This window comes from Stegostoma tigrinum, chromosome 1 (assembly GCF_030684315.1).
Source record: "Stegostoma tigrinum isolate sSteTig4 chromosome 1, sSteTig4.hap1, whole genome shotgun sequence".
Classification (NCBI taxonomy): Eukaryota; Metazoa; Chordata; class Chondrichthyes; order Orectolobiformes; family Stegostomatidae; genus Stegostoma; species Stegostoma tigrinum.
Window position 1 is genome coordinate 16858438 of NC_081354.1, and position 25065 is coordinate 16883502.

The 25065-nt window shown below is 43.1% G+C and overlaps 1 protein-coding gene across 3 annotated transcripts in view; it reads right to left on the minus strand.

Annotated features, from left to right (window-relative positions):
- Positions 1-25065, minus strand: part of pigg (phosphatidylinositol glycan anchor biosynthesis class G) — a 98330-nt gene that overhangs the window by 17565 nt on the left and 55700 nt on the right. For 2 of the 3 annotated variants that reach the window (XM_048538526.2, XM_048538533.2), the window contains 6 exons: positions 15877-16082; positions 14358-14567; positions 9369-9557; positions 6331-6469; positions 2975-3187; positions 743-960 (listed from right to left, as the gene is read on the minus strand). In XM_048538526.2, coding sequence (XP_048394483.1) covers positions 743-960; positions 2975-3187; positions 6331-6469; positions 9369-9557; positions 14358-14567; positions 15877-16026 — 1119 coding nt within the window. In that variant the 5' untranslated portion in view covers positions 16027-16082. Of the gene's footprint in view, positions 1-742; positions 961-2974; positions 3188-6330; positions 6470-9368; positions 9558-14357; positions 14568-15876; positions 16083-20990; positions 21160-25065 lie in introns of those variants that run through there. The other variant, XM_059655061.1, reaches the window with a different exon arrangement.

The following is a 25065-nucleotide window of genomic DNA, read 5'->3' on the forward strand; positions in this document are numbered from 1 at the left end:
GGAGGAAACTGGAGCACCCAGAGGAAGACCATGCAGACACAGGGACAACATGCAAACTCCACAATGACTCTGCTTGAGGCTAGAATTGAATCTGGGTCCCTGGTGCTGTGACACAGTAGTGCTGAGCAATGACCCACCATGCCATCAACATGCAATTGAATCTGCTGCCTCCGTTCTTTCAAGTGATGTATTCCAGATTGTTACAGCTTATTGCATAAAAATAAAATCAACCAGTGCCCTTTAATTACCCACCTACTGTCTGTAGAAACAGTTTCTCCACATCTATTCTACAACTTGTCATAATTTCAACTACCATCATAATTCTAATAACTACAAGGAATCTCCACTTAACCCACTCTTCACCAAGGTGTAGTCTGAACTTTTCCATCAATGACATCAAAGTAATAAATTATCTAAGTACTTCTTCAATGCCTCACATGTGTACTCCAGTCGTTTGCAATCAAATATTACAGAAGGGTCCATAAACAGACCATTCTGAATAAATCTACAGCTCTAATGTTTCGTTCAGGGCTGTATCTTGGATGCTTACAAATTGTCTTTTACCAAAATGGCGAGTGGTGCATGTAAGCAGAGAACATGTGCACACAGAGGTCCTATAAACTTCATACACTGCAATCCGACTGATTTGCTACTGTTCTCTCTCTATGCAGTATAACATTGTAATTAACCATATACAGAAAAGGGAAGAAAAAATAAATCAACATTGCGCAAAAGTTCCTACCTCCACCACAATAATTGTTCCCACAATCATGGAATACATATCATACTGTGCCACAATTTTGGAAAGTGAAGAACTCATTAACTTCAAGGCATCCAAATACTGCCTCAGCACCTTCTTTCCTAGGTTTGCAAGAGTCTCCGAAGTGTTACCTTCGAGGTAAAGCTTTATCCAAGAACCATGAGATTTTTGTGCTATTCCAAATAGTTTGTATCCAGGATCTGCAAAAAGCAACTTAGTTAGCTTGAGGAAAATGATCACAATGAAAGTATTCAACGATCTCAGTGTCCTGTTTTAATCAGTTGTGGCCAAAGCATTCTGATCTAATAAGGAAAATGAAACATTTTACGGCTAGAAAGCCTAGAAGTAGTTATAGGGAGGTGATGTATCTTTATTTTAAAGCAGGCACAGCTCCAAGCTCAGGATACAAAGAAATCTTTATTGCTGTCCATTAATCAAATGACAATCTAGTTTGATTTCTTCTTATTCCATAAATCTAAAGTTTTCTAATACGTTTCCTTTGGGACACCTCATAAAACACATTTGAAAATCTACTGCATTCCATCCATCTATCCAACATTCAAACAAGAATTCTTAATTTGCTAAATACAAGTTAGTTTTAAGCTACCATAAGCAGCCACTTTTAAATACTAACTGACCTCAAATTATGGATTTCAAAAGTCTATCCACAGCTGACTGGTCTATTATTATACAATTTACAATTAATTGGTAGCACTCTTATCTCTGAGCCACTTGTTCCAGATTCACATCCCATTCCAAGACAAAAAGTACAAAGTCACGGAATTTGATGCTGAGTACTTTATACTGACAGAACTGCACTGATTTTGATGCTGTCTTTTGGATAGAGTGCTAAAGCAAGACCCCACCTTCTCACATCAGGTGGGCACAAAGGATTTGACAGCACTATTTTCAAATAAGATCAGGGGAATTAGCACCAGTGTTCTGGCCAATATTTATTCCACAAAATCAAAAGAAAAATTATATGGCTATTACTACTTTGTAGTTTGTGGGAATTTGCGGTGTGTAAATCAGCTGTTGCATTTCCTACTTTACAGCAGTGACTGCACATCATAAATAACTTAATTGGCAGTGAAAAGCTTTGAGAAGCCCTGTGGTCATGAAAGGCACTATATAAATGTAAGTTATATTTTTCCTTTTAGTTTATGCTTTGCCCCTTCTCGAATAATTTTCCATTGTCACAACCTAGTTTATACATTTAAAGAATTTGAAAATGGTACTCAGAGCCTCTGTTACTTTTCTAGTTATTTCACAAGCCTGGGATGAATTAAGTCAAGACCCTGTGGCTTATCACTGAATTTTTTTGAAAATTTATATCTTTATGGGGTGACTTTAACACAGTAAAACACCCCAAGACCCTTCACAGGAGCATTATCAGACAAAATCTTACACATCCACATACGAAGGCAGGAACTGAAAGCTTTGTCAAAAAGCTAAGTTTTAAGAAGCATTAAGAATGAGGTGGAGAGGCAGCAAGAAATGTAGTCAATGAACTGCAGAACCTACAGCCTAGACAACTGAGTGCATGGCTGCCTATAAAGTTGGAAATACAAAAGGCCAGAATTGAAGAAATGTAAAGCTGTTGAAGAGTTGTACAGCTATTGCAGTTACAGAGATTAGGAATCTGTTCAGGCAACAGAGGTTGGAAATTTTTAAATTAAGTTCCTAGTGGGAAAGAAGCTAACATAGGTCATTGGGTGTGATGGCCAAAGGGCACTTAGTCAGTTAGCTGGGATGGGTCACAAACACAATTACTGGAAAGATGAATAACTTTATAAACTGATCTGATATTCCCCCACTGATAGTAGATAACAACAGGGTTTTGTGAGCAATTCAATTCAAATAAACTCGGAATGAGAAAGCTTTAAGGTACATTGTGTGCCAAAGGTTGACACGCTGTTATTTAGAAATCTTAGAAATCACACTGTAAATGTTTAAAGAGCCCACTTTTTTTTTCAAAAATGACAAGGACAAAAATGAGCATGTTTCAGGATTATTCTCTTTTAAAAGTTCAATATTTTAGTCTGACAATACGGAAGCACATGACAGTAAAGTGAGCTGGCAAATCCTTATGACAAAATACTCAACATCTCTAGTAGTTTTTAAACAAACCTCAAGAACTGCTTCACACCTTTAGAATTTGGCAATGAAACCTTTCTCAGTGTCTTATTTAAAATTCAGTGTGGTGCACCTTACCTTTTTCATATGTAGGAATACTCTCTTGAACTAGCTTACTAAGTTGGTATCCATTAAGATGCAAATATCTAAGCTGTTCCCTTAAAGACTTTTCCTCAAGGACACTTAAAATGAGATGCCCCAAACTGTTCCTTGGAATAGGCAAACCAAATCCTAATGCCAAAGTGGAGGTGAGATCTGTTTGCTCGACATATTCAGAAGCAGTGAATGAATCTGGAAGTTAGAAAAATAAAATTGAATAATTATTTTATCTAATGTCTGAAAATTTAACATTGGACAAAATGTATTATCTACAAATAATTTACTTCCCAATTAGGACAATGTTATAGCAGAATTCCACATTAAATGCATAATATTCTGGCCTGCACAAACACAAGAATTTTCATTTACAATGAATTAGTAATCAGTGCCATTTTCTTCAGAAAAGAGGTGAATGTTGTATGAGTTCTCAGTCAAAGCTTTTTCAAATGTTACAGATATGGAAGAAAGTGTCAACAGCAGTATTTTATAAGTAAGTTAATGTTATGAAACAAAAACAGAAACTTGTCACCACCAGACTCGAAACATTAACACCCACAGACCTGTTGATTTTTGCCAGCAAATTCTGTTTTTGTTTTAGATCTCCAGCACCTGCACTTCTTTGTTTTACTTTTAATGTTATGACACATGGTCCTCTTTAACAATATTCCAAGTCATTCCATAATAGGTTTGCCTTCTACAAGTAGTTCTGCTGTAACACATATTTCATTAATGCAAATTGGCTGTAACACGATCAATGAATATGGATGCTGTATGGATTACGCAAACTTTCTGCTGCAAAGGTATAGCGATTTCCATATAACATGATTTTCTATAATGCGAGGTCACACAAAAATGTAATTATCGATTATTGAAGAACAACCTGTACCTACACACTGGAACATAGTTCTCAATGATAACCTTGGTTTATTATAAAGTGCCAGAGACACCCTGGAAGCAGGAATTTTCCATAGTCTTTATGGACAGTGAATGATATACAAAATGGGGAATACTTCCTATAAATCACTCACTCCATGACACTGAGCAGGGCAATGACAATTCCAAATGTGGGTCCTTGCAGACTTTTAAGTTTTTGACACTTTTCTTTCCCCTGTAAGATTATAAACTATCAACCAGAATACTAATTGTTAAAATCTAACTTTATTAATAGAAATTAAAATATAATTTTAGTAACAACTTTTATGATCAAGTGGGAAAATCCAGAAGTAGGACACACTATAGAAAATGTTATCAAGACAGAGGGATTTTGGGAGGTCATGACAAGTTTTGCTGCATACACTAACCAAAAGCTAAAATCTTGAATGCTGTCTGGTGGGAAACTGATGCAAGAATGAAATGTAGAGGAGTCCCTCTGTGAGATTAGAAAGCATGGACATAAAGCATCGATGCAGTAATAAATATGAAGGGCATAATTACGACAGCAGAAGGATATGTAGACTAGAGAGAGGCAGAGAGAGAGAGAAAGGGACAGCCAGAAACAGAAAGGAGCTTGCGGACCAAAAGATGTAAAAAGAAAAGTCATCATGCAGTCGCCATCCAGTCATAATGCAGGAAGTATATAGTCCCTGTTATACTGTAAATCACTACCCCAGTTCATTGCTGTAGCTTACCTGAAAACTTAGTAAACATGTTTCAGTTTCATCTTGTTAAAAGTAGTCTCATGACTGAACTTGTCAGTCAGTTCCCAAAACGATAAGGGGCTCAAAATCAACATTGTAGTACAGTACCACTAATAATGTGGTTAAGTTTAGCTAACTGAATATAGCTTGAATACAGTGCAAGCAGTGTTGCAAATGGATGCTTTACTGCCTTCCTACGTACAACGTTCTTCAAGCTTCCTGTCCTTCCACATTTAAACAGTGCAGTGCGACAAACACTGCATACCAGAGTTTGGCTGCACTCTCTTCTGAATCCAAAGTGTGTGGGTTCAACCTCCCACTCCAAGTTAGTAAACTAATAAAAAGCAAACACAGTTTCAAAAAGAATTGTTTATCTTATCATCCTATATGTGATCTAAATTATATACAACTCCAGACCACAGAACAGATGAAACTGGCTGTTCCATGTGTATAGGTGACATTGGCAATATTCATTCACGCAATGAGGACATCACTGGCTAGGTCAGCATTTATTGCCGAGTCCTAATTGCCCAGAGGGCAGGTACGAGTCATCCACATTGCTGTGGGTCTGAAGTCACATGTAGGCCAGACCGAGGTAAGGATGGCAGTTTCCTTCCCCACAGGACATTAGTGAACCAGATGGGTTCTTCCGACAACCATCAATGGATTCATGGTTACAATCCGACTCTCAATTCCAGATATTTATTGAATTCACATTCCACCAGCTGCCGTGGTTGGATTTGACCCCAGGTCTGCAGAACATTACCTGGGTCTCTGGATTAACCACTGATAATACCACTAGGCCATTGCCTCCCCTCTCTTTACATTTTCTAAGATAATTACTGTACTAACTTTCAAGAATAAATTAAATGAGAGATCATTGCAAAGGCAATCAATGGAACAGAAACAGGGAAGAAGATGTTGATAGTATGTTTTTGCAGTATGCTTTTGCTACAGGGTTCAAATGCAGTCCGCAATGGTAGGATGAACATTTCCTCTCGAACTACATAAACTTAAACGGTCTAAGTAGCATGAATTTAGATAGTCCAAAAGGTGTGTGCTTTTAATACAAAACACGCCGCAATTCAGCAATATCAGCATCAATCAGAGTAGTGATGAAGAACACGGAGATACTTCTAATGCACCTGAACACTTTGGGTAATTTAGCATGACCAATCTATCTAACTTGCACATATTTGGGCTGTGGGAACAAACCAGAACGCCTGGCAGAAACTCACACAGACACTAGGAGAACGAGCAAACTCCACGCAGACAGTTGCCCGAGGGTGGAATCAAACCCCGGTCCCTTGGTGCTGTGAGGCAGCAGTGTTAACCACTGGCTGGATGTAATAGTGGACAAATCACATCTTTATTCAGTGAAATGTTTTCAAAATCAGTCAGCAGTTAAATAGAAAGGATTGGTGACGGAGAAGTCCACATTGAAAATTAATTATAATTACTTTTGACCTCTCTAGTTTAAAAAATAAACTTTTAATTTCATTTAGAAGTTCGGCAAAGCCAAGCAACAGTCATTGTTTGAACATACTTGGGATGATTCAATCAAAATAAATTGGAATTCTAAATTTAATGAGAAATCTTCAAATGGCTTAGCAGCCAAAGATTTAAAATAATCAAACACATCAGATAGTAAAATCAAATTGTTACAATGTTTATTCAAAGCTTCTTTCTGATCCTTACCTTTCTTTCTGAAAGCAGGGCTGAGAAGAACCAGTGGAGTGTTCACTTCGTGACTCGAAGATCCTCCATGACTACCTGTGTCTGACATTCCATGATCTCCGCACAACATCAGTAAACTAGGCAGAGTCACTTCACCTTGCTACAAATCCCCATTCAAAAGAAAAACACACAACTTTATACCAAAACACTGGGTGTAATTTGCAACACATTTCAAATATGTATTTTTAAAATGTAAAATCATGCAATATTCCTAAGGTTTCCAAGTAGAAATATACTCTTTAATTTTCATTAATGCAGTATTCCTTACCACAGGCTCACATCAAAAACTAGAGAAGTCCTTTACAGAACAGACTTAGTGAAGAGAACTGCAGGGTGGGAGGAAAAGGATAACAGCTAGAAGGAAAATGATGAAACAGTAAGTAAGGAGGACTGAACATGAATGAAGAATCTTCATATCATAACTCGTCAAAGTCTTGGTAACTTCATGGTGAAACTGCATGGTTTAGCCTACAGAATTAGCACATCTTTTTTGGTGATACTGGGAACTGCAGATGCTGGAGCATCCAAGATAATAAAATGTGAGGCTGGATGAACACAGCAGGCCAAGCAGCATCTCAGAAGCACAAAAGCTGACGTTTCGGGCCTAGACCCTTCATCAGAGAGGTGGATGGGGTGAGGGTTCTGGAATAAATAGGGAGAGAGGGGGAGGTGGACCGAAGATGGAGAGAAAAGAAGATAGGTGGAGAGGAGAGTATAGGTGGGGAGGTAGGGAGGGAATAGGTCAGTCCAGAGAAGACGGACAGGTCAAGGAGGTGGGATGAGGTTAGTAGGTAGGAGATGGAGGTGCGGCTTGGGGTGGGAGGAAGGGATGGGTGAGAGGAAGAACAGGTTAGGGAGGCAGAGACAGGCTGGACTGGTTTTGGGATGCAGTGGGTGGAGGGGAAATTCCTCCAGTTCCACCGCATCTGCTCCCACGATGAGACATTCCACTCCCGCACATCCCAGATGTCCAAGTTCTTCAAGGACCGCAACATTCCCCCCGCAGTGGTCGAGAACACCCTTGACCACGTCTCCCGCATTTCCCGCCACACATGCCTCACACCCTGCCCCCGCCACAACCGCCCAAAGAGGATCCCCCTCGTTCTCACACACCACCCCACCAACCTCCGGATACAACGCATCATCCTCCGACACTTCCACCATCTACAATCTGACCCCACCACCCAAGACATTTTTCCATCCCCACCCTTGTCTGCTTTCCGGAGAGACCACTCTCTCCGTGACTCCCTTGTTCGCTCCACACTGCCCTCCAACCCCACCACACCCGGCACCTTCCCCTGCAACCGCAGGAAATGCTACACTTGCCCCCACACCTCCTCCCTCACCCTCTTCCCAGGCCCCAAGATGACTTTTCATATTAAGCAGAGGTTCACCTGCACATCCGCCAATGTGGTGTACTGCATCCACTGTACCCGGTGCGGCTTCCTCTACATTGGGGAAACCAAGCGGAGGCTTGGGGACTGCTTTGCAGAACACCTCCGCTCGGTTCGCAATAAACAACTGCACCTCCCAGTCGCAAACCATTTCCACTCCCCCTCCCATTCTTTAGATGACATGTCCATCATGGGCCTCCTGCAGTGCCACAATGATGCCACCCGAAGGTTGCGGGAATAGCAACTCATATTCTGCTTGGGAACCCTGCAGCCTAATGGTATCAATGTGGACTTCACCAGTTTCAATATCTCCCCTTCCCCCACCGCATCCCACAACCAGCCCAGTTCGTCTCCCCGCGCACCCCCCCCCCTACCCCCCCGCCCCCGCCACTGCACCACACAACCAGCCCAGCTCTTCCCCTCCACCCACTGCATCCCAAAACCAGTCCAGCCCGTCTCGGCCTCCCTAACCTGTTCTTCCTCTCACCCATCCCCTCCTCCCACCCCATGCCGCACCTCCATCTCCTACCTACTAATCTCATCCCACCTCCTTGACCTGTCCATCTTCCCTGGACTGACCTATCCCCTCCCCACCTATCTTCTTTTCTCTCCATCTTCGGTCCGCCTCCCCCTCTCTCCCTATTTATTCCAGTTCCATCTCTCCATCCCCCTCTCTGATGAAGGATCTAGGCCCAAAACGTCAGCTTTTGTGCTCCTGAGATGCTGCTGGGCCTGCTGTGTTCATCCAGCCTCACATCTTTTTTGTACCCAAAATTAACACAGTACTCCAGTTCAGCTCTGACTAAAATTCTACGCAACTGAAGGATCACATTCTCACTTCTGAATTCCATTTCTCGTCACCCAATTACAGGAAGGATATTACTAAGCTGCGGCCAAAGATGCTTACCAGGGTGTTGCTGGGTATGGGAGGTTTGTGTTATAAGGAAAGGCTGGGATCTTTTTCAGTGGAGCATTTGAGGTTGAGAGGTGATCTTATAGAAGTTTATAAAACCACAAATGGGGTAGATAAGGTGTCTTTTCCCTAGGATAGAACATAGAACACTGCAGCGCAGCACAGGCCCTTTGGCCCTCAATGTTGCGCTGACCTGTGACACCAAACTGAAGCCCATCTAACCTACACTAATCCATTATCATCCATATGTTTATCCAATGACCATTTAAATGCCCTTAAACTTGGCGAGTCTACTACTGTTGCAGGCAGGGCATTCCATGTCCTTACTACTCTCTGAGTAAAGAGGATGGGAGATTTCAAGAGTAGAGTGCAAATTTTTAAGGTGAGAGGACATACGTAAGGCAAATATTTTACACAGAGGGTTGTTTGCCTGTGGAATGAACATCCAGAGGAAGTGGTGGATGTGAGCACAATTATAACATGTAAAAGACATTTGGACAAGTACATAAATAGGAAAGGTTTGGAAGGGTATGGGCCAGGACAAGGCAGGTAGCACTAGTTTAGTGTGGGATTATGTTTGGCATGGACTAGTTGGAACGAAGGGTCTGTTTCTCTGCTATATAACTTTATAACGATCAACATTACACTAGCCATTATGGCATGAGCGAAAATTTTGCTATTGCTCTACAAACCTTGGATAGTAGTTCTGTGTGAATCTTCTGAATAACATTATCCATTTCACTGAGTTTTGGTCCAACCAGATGACTATCTGGTCCAGCCAGATGGCCAATATGATCTAATCCAAGGTAATGCAAAATTAATAAATCCCAGTCATTTCTTTTTAATACACTGTCCAGATGGCGTGTTACATTATCATCCACCTGTTAAGAAAAAAAAATGTACTTTCTACTGGAAAGTCACAATCCACAATAATGGTCAACGCAGCAATACACAATCACACCTTTTGTTTAGTCTAGAGTAATCAAAAGTCTATTTTTTCTGGAATTGCAGGTGAAACCTGTTTTCCATGTGATGGAAACATCCACATTAAAGGGCTTCTGTCCTAAACATTTAAACACAATTATTGGCTAATAATCAAGAAAACAAGGGCATCAGTTTGCATGAAAAGAATTAATTAATTAATTAAAAGAATTAATTTTTGCATTCTCGGGATGCTCCACAGCTAATTAGTTATTTTAGAAGTACAACTGCATGCCATCAACCCAAATATAGCAGCCATTTTACACAATGTTCAACAAACAGCAATGGGATCAATGATCAAGTGAAATATTTTTGTGGGGTTTGTTGAGTGACCAGTGTTCACTAAGATGCTGGAAGAACACTCCTAGAAATACACATCAAATTACACATTTTCTTCAATAAGCTTATTAAATATAATGAGTGGGCCTGGGCCATTTGGTCCATTGAGCTTGCTCCAACATTTGATAGGATCGTGGCCAATGAGAATATTGCCTTAACTCAGTTTTCTGCCTATCTTGCACCCAAAACCCTCGGCACTCTTGTAGATCAGAAATATGCCTAACTCAGTCATGAATAAACTCAATCATGTAGTCTTCATTGCTCTCCGTGAAGGACAATTCCAAAGTTTAATGACCGTCAGAGATAAAACACCTCCTCCTTGTGTTAAATGGGACAGCCCTTATTTTTAAAACTGGGCCTGAAGTTCCAGATTCCCTACATCAGGAAACACCTTGCAGTGTCTAAACTGTCAGAACCATACAACCTTAAAAAAGGTCACCTACTAGTGTTCTGAACTCCAATTAGTATAGGTTCAACAAACTAAACATTTCCTAAGACAATCCCGTCATCCCAAGAATCGGCCTAGTGAATCTTTTCTGAACTGCTCCAAATGTTAGAATGTCCATGCTTAAATAATGAGTACACAGTACTCCAAGTCCAGTCTCACCAATGTTCTGCAACAGCTGTAGCAAGGGTTCCCTACTTTTATACTCCATCCCCTTTACAATAAAGGCCAAATTTCAATTTGTCTTATTAATTACTTGCCGTACCTGCATGCTAACCTTTTGTGATTCATGTATAAAAACCCAGTCCCTCTGTACTACTGTATTGTGCAATCTTTCTCTAGTTAAATAATATTCATCTTATCTATTCTTCCCACCAAAGAAGACAAGCTCATAATTTCTCTCAATACATCTGCCAAAGTTTTCCCACTTATTTATGTATATTGCTTTGCAGATGTCTTGTGTCCTCCTCAGAACCTGCTTTCTACTTATCTTTGTATCATTGGCAATTTTGGCTGCAATGCAGTTGGTCCTTACGTTGGATTTATTAACACAGATCATATATTGTTGTGGCTGAAGAACTGATTCCTGTGGTGCTCCATTAGTCACAGCTTGCCAACCTGTAAATAACCCACTTATCCTGACTGTGTTTCCTGTTAGTTGGTGAATCCTCAGTCCACACTAATACATGACACTCAAAACTATGTATTCTGATCTTCTCACACCTACTGAATAATTTTTTGGAAATCCAAATGCACTAATTCACTGGTTGTTCTTTATCCAACCTGCTTGGTGCATCCTCAAGAAACAACTTTGTCAAACCTGATTTCCCTTTCACAACACTCTTTCAAAATCAAAATGGAATTGAGCAATGTCCAGCTATTACCTCTTTAAAAATGAATTCTTCATTTTCCTAATAACAAATGTTATAGAACTGGCCTATGATTTCCTAATCACAGCTGCCCTCCTTTCTACAGTTGCAATATCACATTTGTGGTTTTTCAATCTGCAGCGACCTGTCCAGAACTTGGGGAGTTTGGGAAGAATTTAACCACTCCTCCACTATTTCTAAGGCCAATTCTTTTAAGACCTTGAGATTCAGGGAATTGCCAGCCTTTTATCCCATTAGTTTTCCTTGTACTTTTTTCTCTAGAGATCATGATTGGTTTAAGTTCCATGCTTCTGTTTGTTTTACTGTTTTTGTATTACTTTTTGTGACTTCTACTTGAAGAGAGATAGAGTACTTTATCAAAGCCTCTGACATTTTCTGGTTTCCCAATATTAAATCTCCAGTATCACCCTTTAAGATGCTTAGTTTAGCCACACTTATAAAAGCTTCAACTGCTTTTTATTCTACTTTTCATTTTTCCTCAACTTCAATTTCCCCACCATTTGTTATACTTTTAGCCATCTCTTTGGTGGTTTCTACAATGCTCTCAATCTTCACGGCTACCACTACTCTTAGCTGTAAGTCTTTTTTTTCCAATATGGTAACATCCTTAAAATGCTTAGTTAGCCATGAATGGTGTATCCTCTCGTACAGTCATTCTTTTTCAATGGAATACATCTTTGATGAGAGTCATGAAATAGCTTCTTAAATGTTGCTGCACAAGAGCACATGGTTTTGCTGTACATGTAAAGGGCACATGGTGTAGGGGTCACATATTAGTATGGATAAAGAATTGGTTAGCTAAAACGTTGCAGTAAGTCAGGATAAATAGGTCGCTTTTTGGGGGATTGGTGTGTTGTAACTTATGTAGTATCGCAAGGATCATGTTGGGTCTTGAACTAATGACAATCTACAACAATCACTTGGGTAAGGAAACTGATGTATGCTTGCTACATTTACAAATGACACCAAGGAAGGTGGGAATTAAAACAAAAATTGCTAGAAAAGCTCAGCAGATCTGACAGCATCTGTGGAGAGAAATCAGAGTTAACATAGTTAAGGAAGGTAGGTAGGAAGCAAGTCGTCAAGAGGAAATAAAGCCGACAAAGGGATATAAACAGGTTAAGTGAGTGGGATGGGAAAGGTAACTAGCAGATGGAGTACAACATGGGTAATTGTGAACGCGTCCAGTTTCGCAGAAAGATTAGAAAAACAGTATGTTATTTAAATAGAGAGAAACTTAGTGGGGTGCTCTCTAGTACAAGAATCACAGAAAGTTAATAAACAGGTACAGCAAGTGATTAGGAAGGCAAAAGTAATGCCAATGCTTACTACAAAGGGAATGGAACATAAAAGTAGACAATTGCAGCCACACAGGCAGTTGGTTACACTGCATCTAAAGTATTTTTTAGAGTTTTGATTTCCTTTTGTTTTGATAAAAGAATAACAAATTTAGAAGCAGTTCAGAGATCAATTAATTCCTGGCTTGAATGGCTCTCTTATGAAAGGTTAAACAAGCTAGGCCTATATCCCGTGGAATTTAGAAGAATGAGAGGTGATCTTACTGATACATATAAGAACTTAAGTGGATTAAAATCCAAAAGAACTGCAGATGCTGTAAATCAGGAACAAAAACAGAAGTTGCTGGAAAAGCTCAGCCTGTCCAGCAGCATCTGTTAAGAGAAAATCAGAGTTAACATTTTGGGTCAGATGACCCTTCCTCAGAACTCGATCTGGACCGGACCCAAAATGTTAACTGTGATTTTCTCTTCACAGATGCTGCCAGACCTGCTGAGCTTTTCCAGCAACTTCTGTTTTTGTTCAAGTTCTTAAGGGGATTACGTTGGGTGGATACCAGGAGGATGTCTCCCTGTGTGGGGAACTCAAACTAGGGGGTGTACTTTAAGAATAACAGGTCTCCCTTTTAAGAGACAGATGATTAGAAAAGCTGATTCTTAAAGGGTCATTACAGAGTAGATTTCCCTTCCCCAGAAGGCAATGAAGGCTGAGTTGGAAACATTTTTGATAGTCAAGGGCTACAGGCTGTAGATAGGAAAGGAGAGGCGAGACCACAATCCAAGATGTGTTTGGGTAACGCAGCTAGCTTGAAAGGTCAAATGGCCAACTTGTGTTCCTATGTCTGCTACTTCACTATCATCTAAAATTTTAACCATTTTAAAATTTTTATTTAAATTTTAAATTTTTCCGGACTCACTTGAGCTAACTCTGCATATCTTGATAATTGCTTATATTTAAAGTTTAAAAAGTAGCTTTTGATTCCCAAATCTGACTCTCAAAATGAACATGAAATTGTGTCGTGATTATTCTTAGCCAGGGGATCCATTGCTATATTTCATGAATTAGTCCTATTTTGTTACACACTTTCTTTCCCCTGGCAGGATGCAGAATGTATTGTTCAAAGAACGTTTGCCAATCTCATCCACCCTACTGCCACTTCAATTTTTCCAATCTATGTGAGGATTAAACATACACAATATTCAATCATTCATTAATTACAAGTGGAAGGCTCTGTGTCTAAATTTCGGAGTCTGGTCGAGCTCTTTGATCTTTTCTAAGTGCTTTTACAAAAGTAAAATTGTTGCAAGCTTAAAACTAAAAAGAAATTGATATTTTAAAACTTTTAAGTTTAAATTTTCAGTTGGGGAGACAGAGTAGAACATCTTTCTAAGACAACTTGGCTGCTCCTAAGGTTACCTTGATCTCCTTATTCTGTTATCATTTCAGTTCCTTTTGAAAGCTCCTTGATCAAAACCAACTGCTTTCAATGGAAATTTGTTCTAGTATAACCAAAAATATACTGTGATTAGCTTCTTGCTCCATTTAAAAACACACACAAGCAGTTTTTTGGTTCCTTGCTCTGATAAAAATCAACTCGCACAGTGAATTGAATGGCTATCTTGAGGCCTTGATGTCCAAAACATCTGCACAGGCCTCAAATATTAGGAGAAAAATCAGACATATTCAATATGATACAAAATGCATTCAAAATGCATTCAAAATTTACTTACCTCGGTATAATCAGACACAAAGAAAGAAGTAGTCCCATCATATTCTACAAAGTGATCTGGAAAGAGTCGAATCCAAGTGTCATCACCATAGAACATGATTCTTCTTCCAGCAGTTTTTGCCTGCCAGATCAGATTATCTTCCAGCAAAGTAGGAGAATTCAAGTTCATGATGACATCAATAAATCCGGGAATTCTGCCAGTCATCATTGCCTAAACAAACCGTAACAGTTCAGACATAAATACTGGACCATTTCATGCATTTCAATAAACATATCCAAAGTACAGTATTAGTCTTCAAATCCCCTCTATCAAATGATCAGTGGTGAAAAATAATTACTACTTTTGACAACTAAAGTAACATTTTTGGGGATTCCATTCAAACACTTTCCTCAACTATGTACCAGTTTCTCCTACAGCCCAGAATTAATTAGAACTTTTCATATCAAACTTGTACTAAAGGACACAGAGTTGCCACTGTAACGCCGATGTTCAAAAACATAATAGAAAAATAAACCAGCTGGTTACCTAACAGGCAGGCAGTCAATCATAGATAGCAGGTAAGTTTACATAGGCCAAGATATAATTAATACCCAACTGAAGCAACATGGATTGACAGATGGCGTAAACTGCCAAAAGACCAACATTTCAAGAAATAAGAAAATTTGTCCAGTCTATAAGAATGCATATTTGCAACATTACACAACACTCAGTCAGGCATCAATTAGGAAAGGAAACTGCAAGGAGATAGAGATGAGATAAGAATTCCTCACGTTAGGTCAACCCAGCTTAAGTTAATTTGGTGTAATGGTGCATTCTTAAGGGGGCTGGAATTCGTACCAAACAGCATGGATTTGCATGAATGTTGTTCCACAGCAAACATGATATAGGGTAGTGTGACCCTATCAGTGCAGTTTTAGAGGGGCCTCCTCTGCTTTATGACCGTCTCACTCAACAATTACAGAGAGTGTTCAGGAAAGAGAAGCAGGACGGTCAGTGAGGAGGAGAGGTAAAGAACAGTGAGCACGAGCTGAGCATATTTATTTTTTAATTTTAAAAGTTATTTAATTTACAAACATATCAATATCTTCGCAATCTGTTGTACTTAAACACTTTTTTTTCTGACAGTTAAGATCCAATTGAACCTAACCAAAATTGGAAAATGTAATTCATTTTTCATTTAAAGTTACACTTTTCAGGAACACAACTACAATATTAACCAAGAATTTCCTGTTGTGAAATGGACCCAAAAAGTGTGACTGGTTGAGTTATAGGAAATTAGAAAAGTGAGCAAATTAGTTTGATTTAAAAAGAAACAAATTGTACTTTCAATTAGGGACAGCTGAGTGATTTGACATCAGATTCATAAAACATTAAAAGCTGCACCTCAAGTGATAAGGAGCCGAAATAAAACGAATGTAATAATTGAGTTTTAAGGCAAGACACACAGAATATAAAAGCCCCAATATAAATGATAAATAGCTCAACATTTCATGAAAACCTAACCTTTTTAATTTCTTACCTTAATTCTAGGCATTGTGACTGTTGGTGGCCAGGCTTTAGCAATAAAGCTGAGAGATGAACCTTGTTCAATCATACGTCGTGTGTATCGCATGAACTGTCGTCCTTTTGGTCCAAACACAAAGTCTTCTCTCAAAGCGTCCACCAACATTATAACAACCTTTCCAAACAATGGAGACGGCAGTTTTGTCCAGTTTGATGCAAGGCCTAAGTCAAGAGAATAGACATATGCTTTATCCGTGTTTTAACTTTAAAATAATTTGATATCCCTGGCACTGTTCACATGTAAATTGGCATTTTCAGTTACAATGTAAAACTTAGCTGCTAACTACAACTGTCTCTTTAAAGCCACTGCTCAATTACTCCACATCGAGTTTGTTCAAATAAGATATATGCTCGAGGCTACTTCAGATTACTCCTTGACGCTCCTATCCTAAAAAATTTCATAAGTTTTGTCAGGCATCATCAGTCATATGAATCATATTTCTCCATTTCACTACAATTTAAGAGTGTAATTCCATACATTTTTTATTCACTTGTGGGCATTGCTGGATGGCCAGCATTTATTGCCTGTCCCTAAGTGCCCTTGAGAAGTTGGTGGTGTGCTGTAGTTCACTGTCATTGTAGGTTGACCCACAATGCCTTTAGGGAGGGAATTCCAGGATTTTGTCCAGTGACAGTGAAGGAATGGCAATATATTTCTAAGTCAGGATGATGAGTAGTTTGGAGGGGAACTTGCAGGAGTTGGTGTTCCCATGTATCTGTTTGCTCTTGTACTTCTAGGTAGAAGTGGTCAAGGGTTTGGAAGGTGCTAAGGATCTTTGGTGAATTTCTGCAGTGAACCCAGTAGATAATACACTGCTGTTACTGAGTGTCGGTGGTGAAGGGAGTGGATGCTTGTGAATATGGTGCCAATCAGGCAGGCTGCTTTGTCTTGAATGACATCAAGCTTCTTGAATTTTAGTGGAGCAGCCTTTTACCAGCAAGTGTGGAAAATCCCATCACAGCCATGACTTGCGCCTTGCAGATAGTGAAAACAGGCTTTGGAGAGTCAGATGGTGAGTTTCTCACAATATTCCTAGCTTCTGACAGTTCTTGACGCCATTGTATTTATATAGTGAACCCAGTTAAACTTTTGGTCAATGGTAACCTACAGGATGTTGATAGTGGGGAATTCAGTATGGTAACACTTTTGAAGGTCAAAGGATGGTGATAAGATTGTCTCTTATTGGAAATAGTCATTGCCTGGCGTTTGTGTGATGCAAATGTTACTTGCCACTTGTCAATTCAAGCCTGTATATTGTCCAAATCTTGTTGCATTTATACACGGACTGCTTCATTATCTAAAGGGTAGCAAATGGTACTGATCATTTTGCAATCATTGGCAAGTATTCCTATTCTGACCTTAAGATGGAAGAAAAGGTCACTGATCAAGCAGCTGTAGACGGTTGGGCCTAGGACACTATTCTGAAGAATTCTTGAAGAGATGTCCTGGAGCTTAGATGACCTCCAACAACCAGGACCATCTTCCTATGTCTTTAACCGGGGGTGTGCCCCGATACCCATCATTTCTAATTTTCTATAATTTGTAACTACAAATTATGTCAAAATGGCTGCACACGAGATTATCACTCTCTCTTTTCATAAATTGGCATTATATTCTCTTTTCCACAGTACTAGGTCCAGACAATTTTAAAGGGTTCCCTAAAACTGTCAGCTGAAATAATCTCCCCTCTAAATTTGAAATTACAGAAATTTATAAATACTCTCAAAACTTGCATGGATAGAAATGCAACAAAGAAAGGCTGCAAATGTGCTGAATCAAATAAAAATGAAAAATACTGAACGGTGCACACCAGACCATTAAATAATTCATCTTTACCTCAAAATGTGGTATTTCAAATTTTTGACTATATTGAAATGTTTATGCAAATTGCTGATGATGTATTGTAAACCACCACCCAGCACTACTTGCCTGTAAAGTAATTGTGCTCTTCATTGGCACTTTAATCAGCTAAAATGCTGTTTCTCAATTTTGAGCCAGCTAGACTCGAGACCCAGCTGTTGACTTATAATGAAGAACATTAATGTTGTTAATGTGAACATTAACAATGTATTTTTTTTACAACACATAAACCAACAAGCTGAAGAACAGGGAGACAACGTACATAAATTACCACTAAGGTAATGCCAACCTTTCTTATCCAATTAGTTCGACACCATATCTAATGGGATCTGTGAGCAACTCAGAAATGTTAGTAGTAATCACTGCCATCTTTTAGCTTGATCCAAATCAATGTTTTCGTCTTCAGACTTACAATTTAGGCATTTTTTATTGCCTATGAAACACTGGTGCACACAGATGAGGAAAAAAGACATTTAATTTGTTCTGTGGTCCATCCATCAGATAAAGAAATAACGTTGCACAATATCAAACAGAACAAGTGATTCAATGATTGGAACAGAAACTGGGCACAATGAAATATCTCGCCCAGCCAATCCAAGCTTTAATAAATAAAAACCACCATCTCACAAAGAAATGCACAGGGATGTCGGACCAAAGCAGCAAATGCGACATGGGTTCTTATTAGCACTGGAAAACAGGCCTGTGTCTCAGTATCAGATAGAGAGTGGCACTTGCTGGTGCCTTAAATTACTGTCGGTACTGGCCTTAAGACAAATGTGTAAGTAATGCTCAAGTGGCAGAGTAAGGAGACAGGGAATTAACTGCACAGTAGGGCACCGGGCAGAGGGACAGGGAAGGAGCAAAACTGCAGGGCACTGGGTGCTGTGACAGGCAAGTGACTGCAGTGCGGGGCACTGGGTGCTGTGACAGGCAAGTGACTGCACTGCGGGGCACTGGGTGCTGTGACAGGCAAGTGACTGCACTGCGGGGCACTGGGTGCTGTGACAGGCAAGTGACTGCACTGCGGGGCACTGGGTGCTGTGACAGGCAAGTGACTGCACTGCGGGGCACTGGGTGCTGTGACAGGCAAGTGACTGCACTGCGGGGCACTGGGTGCTGTGACAGGCAAGTGACTGCACTGCGGGGCACTGGGTGCTGTGACAGGCAAGTGACTGCACTGCGGGGCACTGGGTGCTGTGACAGGCAAGTGACTGCACTGCAGGGCACTGGGTGCTGTGACAGGCAAGTGACTGCACTGCAGGGCACTGGGTGCTGTGACAGGCAAGTGACTGCACTGCAGGGCACTGGGTGCTGTGACAGGCAAGTGACTGCACTGCAGGGCACTGGGTGCTGTGACAGGCAAGTGACTGCACTGCAGGGCACTGGGTGCTGTGACAGGCAAGTGACTGCACTGCAGGGCACTGGGTGCTGTGACAGGCAAGTGACTGCACTGCAGGGCACTGGGTGCTGTGACAGGCAAGTGACTGCACTGCAGGGCACTGGGTGCTGTGACAGGCAAGTGACTGCACTGCAGGGCACTGGGTGCTGTGACAGGCAAGTGACTGCACTGCAGGGCACTGGGTGCTGTGACAGGCAAGTGACTGCACTGCAGGGCACTGGGTGCTGTGACAGGCAAGTGACTGCACTGCAGGGCACTGGGTGCTGTGACAGGCAAGTGACTGCACTGCAGGGCACTGGGTGCTGTGACAGGCAAGTGACTGCACTGCAGGGCACTGGGTGCTGTGACAGGCAAGTGACTGCACTGCAGGGCACTGGGTGCTGTGACAGGCAAGTGACTGCACTGCAGGGCACTGGGTGCTGTGACAGGCAAGTGACTGCACTGCAGGGCACTGGGTGCTGTGACAGGCAAGTGACTGCACTGCAGGGCACTGGGTGCTGTGACAGGCAAGTGACTGCACTGCAGGGCACTGGGTGCTGTGACAGGCAAGTGACTGCACTGCAGGGCACTGGGTGCTGTGACAGGCAAGTGACTGCACTGCAGGGCACTGGGTGCTGTGACAGGCAAGTGACTGCACTGCAGGGCACTGGGTGCTGTGACAGGCAAGTGACTGCACTGCAGGGCACTGGGTGCTGTGACAGGCAAGTGACTGCACTGCAGGGCACTGGGTGCTGTGACAGGCAAGTGACTGCACTGCGGGGCACTGGGTGCTGTGACAGGCAAGTGACTGCACTGCGGGGCACTGGGTGCTGTGACAGGCAAGTGACTGCACTGCGGGGCACTGGGTGCTGTGACAGGCAAGTGACTGCACTGCGGGGCACTGGGTGCTGTGACAGGCAAGTGACTGCACTGCGGGGCACTGGGTGCTGTGACAGGCAAGTGACTGCACTGCGGGGCACTGGGTGCTGTGACAGGCAAGTGACTGCACTGCGGGGCACTGGGTGCTGTGACAGGCAAGTGACTGCAGTGCGGGGCACTGGGTGCTGTGACAGGGAAGTGACTGCAGTGCGGGGCACTGGGTGCTGTGACAGGGAAGTGACTGCATTGCGGGGCACTGGGTGCTGTGACAGGCAAGTGACTGCATTGCGGGGCACTGGGTGCTGTGACAGGTAAGTGACTGCAGTGCGGGGCACTGGGTGCTGTGACAGGTAAGTGACTGCAGTGCGGGGCACTGGGTGCTGTGACAGGGAAGTGACTGCAGTGCGGGGCACTGGGTGCTGTGACAGGGAAGTGACTGCACTGCGGGGCACTGGGTGCTGTGACAGGGAAGTGACTGCAGTGCGGGGCACTGGGTGCTGTGACAGGGAAGTGACTGCAGTGCGGGGCACTGGGTGCTGTGACAGGGAAGTGACTGCAGTGCGGGGCACTGGGTGCTGTGACAGGGAAGTGACTGCAGTGCGGGGCACTGGGTGCTGTGACAGGGAAGTGACTGCAGTGCGGGGCACTGGGTGCTGTGACAGGGAAGTGACTGCAGTGCGGGGCACTGGGTGCAGGGATAGGGAAGTGACTGCAGTGCGGGGCACTGGGTGCTGTGACAGGGAAGTGACTGCAGTGCGGGGCACTGGGTGCTGTGACAGGGAAGTGGCAGCAGTGCGGGGCACTGGGTGCTGTGACAGGGAAGTGACTGCAGTGCGGGGCACTGGGTGCTGTGACAGGGAAGTGGCAGCATTGCAGGGCACTGGGTGCAGGGATAGGGAAGTGACATTATGGCGATCCCTGCGGCCGGGTCCACTCTGCAGCCCCGCATTACCTAACACAGGTTCTCCGGGGATCTCCGACACCTTGGCTTTCGCGGATCCGAATGACTTCAATGGGGTGGGGAAGAACCCACGCAAGAAGACCGCCATCCCGAAGAGAAGTCCCAGGAGGCCACAGCATGCAAACAACGAGGACCGAAGCCTCATCTTCCCGGCACCAGTCCTAGCCGGACTGCGCAGGCGCAGGGCGGGGCAAACTGTTGGGAACGTCGGCGTTCAGGATCAGAGGTTGGGCCAATCAGAATTGGGAGTGTGACCATTGAGTCTGGGGCGGGGCCGGACTTTTGGGGCTGGGTTTGGCTCGCTGCCGGGACATCGTCGTATGGGCGCGACCAGAAATACAGAGGCGGGGCTAGACTGCTGGCGAGGGTGGGATGTCACGAGGCTCAGGGCGTGGGTGAAATCACTATATAGGCGGGGTTATCGGGACAGGGGCGGGACCCTGTTTGCCAACGTACGGTCACGTGTCTAGAGGCGGAGTGAATCGTTGAGTGGGCGGGGTCAGTGAGATCAGGGCGAAGTCGATTGGTAGCGGGCGTGGTCATAGCATGTGGGTGGGAGCAGTGTCAGGCTGGGTCCAAGGTTCCCGGAATGCATGTGTGCATCCGTGGACAATGCAAAAATTAGCTTTTATTTGAAAGCAATCGAAATATGATAAATTATAGAATTAGCAAATTGCAAGAAAGAAGAAAATGAAATAATGAGACAGTGATTCAATGAAATAGACTACTTTGAGAAATAATCCAAAAATAACCATACAGAATTATAGAGAGCAGGAAAGCTAACGTTTCGCACCTGCACATCTGCCAATGTGGTATACTGCATCCACTGTACCCGGTGTGGCTTCCTCTACATTGGGGAAACCAAGCGGAGGCTTGGAGACCGCTTTGCAGAACACCTCCGCTCAGTTCGCAACAAACAACTGCACCTCCCAGTCGCAAACCATTTCCACTCCCCCTCCCATTCTCTAGATGACATGTCCATCATGGGCCTCCTGCAGTGCCACAATGATGCCACCCGAAGGTTGCAGGAACAGCAACTCATATTCCGCCTGGGAACCCTGCAGCCTAATGATATCAATGTGGACTTCACCAGTTTCAAAATCTCCCCTTCCCCTACTGCATCCCTAAACCAGCCCAGTTCGTCCCCTCCCCCCACTGCACCACACAACCAGCCCAGCTCTTCCCCCCCACCCACTGCATCCCAAAACCAGTCCAACCTGTCTCTGCCTCCCTAACCTGTTCTTCCTCTCACCCATCCCTTCCTCCCACCCCAAGCCGCACCCCCATCTACCTACTAACCTCATCCCACCTCCTTGACCAGTCCGTCTTCCCTGGACCGACCTATCCCCTCCCTACCTCCTCACCTATACTCTCTCCACCTATCTTCTTTACTCTCCATCTTCGGTCCGCCTCCCCCTCTCTCCCTATTTATTCCAGTTCCCTCTCCCCATCCCCCTCTCTGATGAAGGGTCTAGGCCCGAAACGTCAGCTTTTGTGCTCCTGGGATGCTGCTTGGCCTGCTGTGTTCATCCAGCCTCACATTTTGTTATCTTGGGTTTCGTGTCTGGACCCTTCTTCGGAATTCAGGGAGAGGAAATGGGGGCTCTGAAATAAATAGAGAGAGGGGGAGGCGGTATAGAAGGTAGGTAGTGGAGCAGATACTATCACCGCTTTCCTGCTCCTCTGATGCTGCCGGGCCTGCTGCGCACCTTGTTAGACAGTTCCCACTATCTCTGCATTATCATAGCACCTTTCATCACCACGGGATGACCCAAACAATTTCACAGATAACAGAATGCTGTTGAGTGTAGCCGCTCCCCCTTGCAATGTTAGAAATGCATCAGCAAATTCACAAATAGCAAACTGTCACCAATGGCAAAGTGGATATGACTAGATGAGCTGTACTTTTTGTGCTGTTATTCAGGGATAAATCTTGACCAGGACATTACAGATAACTCCACCAACTTTTTTGTTTGATTGGTACTGCAGAATCTTTTAGCCAAGCGGAGCGACAGGGCCTCAGTTTAATATGTCATCTGAAAGATACAGCAGTACAGCACCGGAAAAGGCCCTTTGCCCCTCCAAATCTGTGCCAATCACGATGATATTCTAAACTGTACATGGTCCATATCCCTCTCTTCCCTGCCTATTTGTGTATCTGTCTGAATGCCTCTTTAATTTTGCTAATGTATCTGCTTCTACCACCTAACCCAGCAGCATATTCCAGGCACATAGCATCCTTTGCGCAAAAAACTTTCCTTGCACATTTCCCTTAAACTTTCCCCTCTTAGATTAAATCCATTCCCCTTAATATTTGACATTTCCATCCTGGGACAAAAAAATCAGACTATCCACCCTACGCTTGTCTCTCATAATTTTATATACTTGTATCAGGTCACCAGTAAACCTCCTATACAAACAAAAACAATCTAAGTTTGTCCAAACCAAAAAAAAACTGCAGATGTTGTACATCAGAAACAAAAACAGAAATTACTGAAAAAGTTCAGCAGGTCTGGCAGCATCTGTGGAGAGAAATCTGAGTTCATGGTTCATGTTAAGTGACTCTTCCTCAGAACTTTTGCGGAAGGATCACTCGACCCCGAAATGTTAACTCTGATTGTTCTCCACAGATGCTGCTAGACCTGCTGAACTTTCCCAGCAATTTCAGTTTTTGTTTCTAAGTTTGTCCAACCTCTCCTTGCTGCTGATACACTGCAGTTCGGGCAACATCCTGGTAAATCTCTTCTGCAATCTCTCGAAAGCCTCCACAAACCTTCCTGTAATGTGGCAACCAGAACTGCAAATAATACACTAAATGTGGCCTAACTAACGTCTTATGCAGCTGCAATATGTTTTGTACTCAACACCCTGACCACTGAAGACAAGCATACCATACACCTACTTTACTACCTTATCCATTTGTGTTTCCACTTTCAGCGAGCAATGGACTTACACTGAAGAGTTCTCTGATTATCAATGCTGCTAAGGATCCTTCCATTTTCTGTACATTTTCTTCTTGCATTTGAGCTCCCAAAATGCATCATCTCACATTTGTCTGGATTAAACACAATCTCCTATTTCTCTGCTCAACTTTCCAACTGATCTTTGTCCTGCAGTACATTTCGATAACCTTCCTCGCTATTCAGAACCCCAACATTATTCTTGTCTTCTGCAAACTTACTCATCAGACACCCACATTTTCATCCAAGTCATTTACATGTACTACTAACGACAGACGTCTCACTGCTGATCCTTGTGGAACAACTCGGTTCATAGACCTCTATTCAAAAACACACCTCTCAACAACACAGAGCTATGTAGAGATAGTAGGAAATGCCGATGCCAGAGGGTGAGATAACAAGGTGTGGAGCTGGATGAACACAGCAGGCCAGGGAGCATCAAAGGAGCAGGAAAGCTGACGTTTCAGGTCTGGACCCATCTACAGAAATAGGGGAAGGGAAGGGGGCTCTGAAATAAATAGAGAGAGGGGAGTGGTGATAAAAGGTGGATGGAGGAGCAGATAGGTGGGAGAGAAGACGGATAAGTCAAGGAGGCAGGGATGTAGCTAGTAAAGGTAAGTGTAGGTGGGAAGTTGGGATGGGGGTTGGTCAGTGAGGAGGGACGGGCGGATAGGTGGGAGAGAAGACGGACAGGTCAAGGAGGCAGGGATGAGAGGGGAGGCTGGTCTTGGGATGAGTTCGGGGCTGGGGACATTTTGAGGCTGGTAAAGTTGACATTGAAGCCATTGGGTTGTAGGTTTCCAAGGCGGAATATGAGGTGCTGTTCCTCCAGTTTCTGGGTGGCATCATTGTGACACTGGAGAAGGCCCAGAATGGACATGTTGTCCAGGGAGTGGGAAGGGGATTTGAAGTGATTCGTGACTGGAAGGTGTTGTCATTTGTCGTGAACTGACCGTAGGTGCTCCATAAAGCGGTCTTCGAGCCTCTGCTTGGCCTCCGCTTCACCTGCACGTTCACTAATGTGGTCTATTGTATCAGCCGTTCCCAATGTGGCCTCCTCTACATCGGGGAGACCCAGTGGAGGCTCAGAGGCTGCTTTGTTGAGC